The 6008-nt window shown below is 36.5% G+C and overlaps 1 protein-coding gene across 2 annotated transcripts in view; it reads right to left on the reverse strand.

The window, feature by feature from the left end:
* Positions 1-6008, reverse strand: part of LOC107693963 (CD166 antigen homolog) — a 74855-nt gene that overhangs the window by 9824 nt on the left and 59023 nt on the right. For both annotated transcript variants that reach the window (XM_016493546.1, XM_016493545.1), the window contains exons 6-10: positions 4173-4346; positions 2328-2452; positions 2064-2196; positions 371-483; positions 162-288 (exon numbers count right to left, since the gene is read on the reverse strand). In XM_016493546.1, coding sequence (XP_016349032.1) covers positions 162-288; positions 371-483; positions 2064-2196; positions 2328-2452; positions 4173-4346 — 672 coding nt within the window. The remainder of the gene's footprint in view (positions 1-161; positions 289-370; positions 484-2063; positions 2197-2327; positions 2453-4172; positions 4347-6008) is intronic.

Below are 6008 nucleotides of genomic sequence, written 5' to 3' on the forward strand. Positions count from 1 at the left end.
TGTGTGTGTGTGTGTGTGTGTGTGTATAAAATTAAAATGTATAAAGTAATAAAATAAAATGTGTTTATATTCACAAACACATACATATATTAATAGAATGTTTCAAATACAAACGATTTATAAAATGTAAAAATATTAAAAGTGTGTATAATAAGTCCTACCTTCCACAGTAAGCTCAAAGGACAAACTGCGTTTGATTCCTTCAATGGACACGTCACACACATAGAGGCCTGCATCACTATATGTCAACTTCGAGAAGTCGGGCAGTTTGTCTAGTTTACGGTTATCCTGGAGAAATCGAAAGAGTTGCTTGATTAGCATGGCTAAATGAACCTAACCCAGGTCTGTTACATTCCCTTCCATCTCTTACCTTAGTCCATGTCACTTTTGCTTCAGAAGAGGCATTCTTTTCCAACGACACCATCAAGTTTTCCCCGAGCTTCTTTAACACCTTGCCTGTAGGAGTGAGGCTTACATCCAGAACTGAAAAAAAAAGACAGAAAGTAAGGAGAGATGACAAGCGTGTATCAGTCCGCTGCAGGCTCCTTTTTTGTACACCTGTCCTAAAAATATTTCAACCACTGAAGAGGCTGAAACGCATCACATTTCTTCGCCAACTCAGAATGTTAAGGCCCTCCTCGCACCCCCTTATTCTCGCCTGAGCAATTGTTTTCTATCCACACATGGACAGCTGAGATGCCACCAGCTTTGAAATCGCGCCACACAGACGCTGTGAAATACATTTGAGTCTCCAAACCGAAGCGTCACTAAATCCACATTATGGAGATCATCAGGCCTTTTAAACCAAACAGACACACACACTCTCACCTCAATGAGAATTATTGAAAGGCCAGAGTGTGTGAGCTTATCAGCGAGCTGGAGACCGTAGCAGCCTCAAAAACTCCTAATTAAGCTGTCTGCCTGCTGTCCCGCCCCCTTCGCTAATCCTGCTGAAGATAGATTTGATTAACATTTCGTTCGTGCATTAATTCATACTATAAAGGAAGGAATTAATTGGAAAGGAAAAGTTTGGTGAACTCCGGCTGCTCATTTGTTCAACGGCTGAGTCAGTTTCTTCAGGCTTGACTCTACAGCAACATTGGCGCAAACAACAGCTTGAGTTTGGTTGAGCTAATGTTGTTAGATTTTACACTTTGCCACTTTTAAGCCCAAATAATCAAATAAATTATGCTTAATGTTCTAAAGTGTACCTATAACTGATGGGTCTGTGCTGTAATTCCCTGAAATATTTATCTACGAAAATGTAGGTAATTTTTTTTTAGGCATTACAAAAACATGATAAAGGCTCAGTACAATTTGGTTTTACTCTGCTTCCCTAGTGAGTTTCGTATTCATATTAACACATTCCACAAACAGAAAACTGGTAAAATGTAACTAAAATATGGTGAATAGTTTAATATTTTCCCCAGAAAATGCTTGTAATTTTTTTCAAGGCTAGAATGCACTAGAATTTCAATGCATTTGCATTTATTCATGATCCATAAATCAAACAGTATGCTAGCAGGTTTGATGGTAATTTGCAGCAGGCTGGCTAAAATGTGTGTGTCATTTAGTTGAGAATACATGTTTTGGATTTGAATTTATTACAGTTCATTGCCAAGAAGAAGAACACAAGCTACAGTACCTTGTCAATGAACACAGGCTGGCTGTATTAGACGATTCTTTGAGCATAATACTGCACCAGATATCACTAAACATCGATGTACACGTTAACCGTGTTTTCAGAAAACCTGACACTTTTTTTTCTCAATGGAGAAAGCATGTGTCTGTTGCCAGATTAAGTAAATAATTATAAATAAATATTATATTATATTAATGTGACCATATGTTGAGAAACTTGCAATTATGACCAACAGATTGCAGAGAATGCATTTTGAAATCCAATTTTCTGTATTACCACTTGATTTTTAAATTTTCTATCTTTTCAAAATGTCAAAAATATCTTCCCATATCTGTCAAATGCTCCATCAGGTCTTTCTCTAGTGTGTAGATGCCCTAAGGGAGAGATAAGAGAGACAGAGAAATAGAGCTCATCCACTCACAGCTCACGGTGACAAACTGAGTGGACTCCATCACATCGTTGTCAAGCAGGGAGCACTTGTAAATGCCACTGTCCGCTCGGGTAACGCCAGTCAGAGTGTAAACATCCTTGTCCGTCACCATGACCTTCTTGCCCTAAAGAGGGCGAGAGAGAGAAAGAGGGAGCCGGTGTAATTAATCTGTAGAGAAGAATACGGGGCAGACAGCAGGACCCCGGAGATGAAAGACCAGCGTGGTTGCTGTGGACACGGCCGGAGATCTCTCACCTTAATGTTGAAGTTGAAGCTGGTAGGAGGTGGGTTTCCATCCGCCTGGCATTTCAGTGTCACATCATCACCTTCCCTAACGGGGCTCTGAGAAATAACCTGTAGACTCACCTTCTCAGTAGGGTCTTAAAGAGAAATAAAGAGAAAACAAACATTAGCGAAAACAGAAGTGAGCCTGAGGAACACGGCTGTCTTTGCACGGATTCGGTGTGACTTTCCATATCAACATGTAGCAAGCAACTATAAAAACATTCTCTAAGACACCGCGCCATTCTGCAGACCCCAAGGGGCTTAAACGCCTTCATTTCCACAACCATTTGCAGTCTCTCATTCTCGCCCTCGTTTTCTCGCCCAGCAGCCACAGAGCATTTCACATCACATCTTCACCCCGAGGCACTGAACAAACCTTTCAGCATTCAGATAAGAGAGAGAGAGAGAGAGAGAGATGCTACAGCAGACTTGGTTACCGGCATTATGCCTGACAAGACCTAGAAAAAAACATCAAATTGAACCTGGCTACCAGCTGAGACCTTCAATTCAAGGTTCAGGACTCATGAGATGGCTTCATGTACTAGGTGATGTACAGATATGCAGGCAGTCATGAACATGGATCCCTCAAACCAGCTGTAAAATCAAACAAATAAAGCATCAAAGCGCTAGGCACAGCATGTGTCACATCAAAACATTATCTCAGGAAGAGACAAAGCCCCAGCGCTTGACTACCAACCCAATCCCAATTTGTTTTCATCTCTGAGCTAATATGGCAGATCTGCCCCTAGAGGGAGCTGGTTTATGTACAAGTAGCCATGTAAAGTAACCTAAATCCACTGGCACAATAAGACATTTTACCTGAAGAGAATTTAATGATATTAAAGGACTGGGTAGCATCAAATTATAAATAAGATGATATAAAATACTGGCACACACTGCTACTGTACGTAAATACCGCCCCCCCCCAAAAAAAGCATGCAATTAAGCGCAAAACTCTTCTGCACCGATTCTATTTATACAGATGTGATAATAAAAATCATTGGCTTTTGGCTTATAAATTGCTTGTAATATTTCTATTTCTAAGTTACTTTAGATAAAAACATTGGCTAAATATAATGTAATTAATTTAATAATAATAATAATTATTATTATTAATAAAAATATGATAAAACAAACCATTCAAAAGTTTGGAATCAGTAAGATTTATTTATTTGTTGGTTTGTTTTGTTGCTGCTGAAAGAAATGAATTATTTATTTAGCAAGGATATTAAATTGATCAAAAGTGACAGTAAAGACATTTTATAATGTTACCAAAGATTTCTACTTCAAATAAATGCTATTCTTTTTAATTCATCAAAGAATCCTAAAAAAATAAATAAAAGCATCTGTTTTGAACACTGATTCACACATTCACAGAAATGAATGATTTCTGAAGACTGCAGTAATGGCTGCTGAAAATTCGGCTTTGCCATCACAGGAATAAATTACATTTTAAAATATATTAAAATAGAAAATCTCTTTTAGAAAGTAATAATCTTTCATAATATTGTGTTTTTGCTGTATTTTGATCAAATAACTGCAGTCTTGGTGAACATAGAAGACTTATTTGAATAACATAAAAAAAAAAACTTTCCCACCAATTTCTTTTTTTGCCTTTTTTTTAGGATAGGTCAATATATGAGACAGGAAGCAAAGAGGAAAAGAGAGAGGGGGGACAGGAATGGAAAAAGGTCTTCGAGCCGTGACTCGAACTCAGGACGCCCTAAGTGCAACGGCCGACTCCGACAATTTTTTTAATGGTAGTGTCAGAAAAGTACTGTTTAGTATGTACTTCGCTGCAATCAAGTTACTTACAATGAATAGGGAAGGTCTCGGGTTCTGAAACCTGGTCGGGGCCCATCTCATGCTTTGCCGTGCAGGTGAATTGAGATTCTACATCCTCTTTCCTGGCTGTGTACTGCAGACGGGAAGAAGTACTGGACAGACCTGTGACTGGGTCCTTCGTGATAGCAGACGTGATAATGATCACTGCAGTCACACACAAACACACATATAGACACATCAATCATTAGAGCTGACAAACGCAGAAACTGTCACACCTCGTCTACACTGGAAGTGCCTGAATCCACGTAGCCGCAGCTTGAGTCTGTCAACACTGTGAGAATGTTCACTAACCACAAACCAATCAGCTGCAAGCTCCAGACTTCAGCAACACTTAAAGGGGTAAGTTTCCTTTATTATACAGGCTATTTTAGAATAACCAATCTGCATGCGGGTGATTCTATAATTGGAGAAACATTTGGCATTGCAGAAAGTTAAGAAGAAAAAGATTTTCTTTTCAGTATCTTATTGAAAACATATTTAATTTTAATAATTCTGTGCTTGCCAAACACAAGTTACTTCCTTTTTGTACTTTTAATGAAAAAACAGATGTCTTTATGGTATTGTTTGTCAACAAATTAGCCAATGTGTAGAAATAACAATAAATCATAACAGGAAAAATCCTTCTTGTTTCATTAGACAAACAGTCCTTACATTCCATCACTTGAAACTGAGATAATATTTCACCTATGCATACCTTTAAAATTAAAAAAATACCTATGTCTTCACAGAACCGTCCACTTGGAGCAAATATTTTTCATCTGAAAATGTATTATATACAATATCCAGTTAAAAAAAGAAATGTTGTTTAAATATTATAAGGGTGCAAAAATAAATAATGTTTTTTAGGATTTTAAACAACAAATGTATTGTTTTTTGTGAAAATAGTTCATAAACAGAGTTGACCCTTTAAGTAACAGAATTGACAATTGTCCGATGGACTGTCAATTCTGTTACCGCATTGTCAGCATTGTTACTCTTTCTTGGTAACAGAGTTTGACAGTAACAGAATGGACAATTTTTCTTTATTTTTGCCAAAAACTCCACTTGCTAGCATAAATGCTAAGAACACATGGCACTAATGAAATCATGATTAAAAGACTTTTAAATAACACAAAGTGTGATCAATGAAAAAATCTGTTTTCCTTTTGATATTGTGGTAACAGATTTGACACTTTATAAAATAACTCTTGGTGTAAGAACTTTTAGATTAAAATATTTTCTTAGAGAGAGCACATAGACTTTTCGGTGCTTCAGATCTTAACAGTGAGGGAAAGTGACATCATTTCCTGTATCTTACATAGTTGTGGGAGATAATTCCACAAATTTAAAGGCAAAGTATGGCACGGTAACAGAGTTGATGCAAGATTTACGGACACACATTTTTATAAGAAAAAGTAATAAAATAATAATAATGTTGCAGAATTAGGTAAATGACTCTTTAGGGCTTTTATAAATAAAATGAATGAAATATATAAAAAAAAGAAAAGTACAATAAAATATTTTGATTACACAATGATACATGATGGAAAAAAAGCACCGACTAATTCAAACAAGAAATCATGATTTTCAGCTATTTAAGACTTTTTGCAAGAAATATTATATTGTTATGGACTGTAACATCTTGTAATTCATAACAATGAGTAACACAGTATTAAAATAATTAAAAATATAACCATTTGAAAAAAGCAGAAAAAAAATAATGACTTTGGACACCAAATGTACCTGCAATTATAGAATCACTCATATATACATGCACACACACACACACACACATACATACATACATACATACATACAAAAGCATAG

The sequence above is a fragment of the Sinocyclocheilus anshuiensis genome, unplaced genomic scaffold (genome assembly GCF_001515605.1).
Source record: "Sinocyclocheilus anshuiensis isolate Anshui unplaced genomic scaffold, SAMN03320099.WGS_v1.1 scaffold694, whole genome shotgun sequence".
NCBI classification, from domain to species: domain Eukaryota; kingdom Metazoa; phylum Chordata; class Actinopteri; order Cypriniformes; family Cyprinidae; genus Sinocyclocheilus; species Sinocyclocheilus anshuiensis.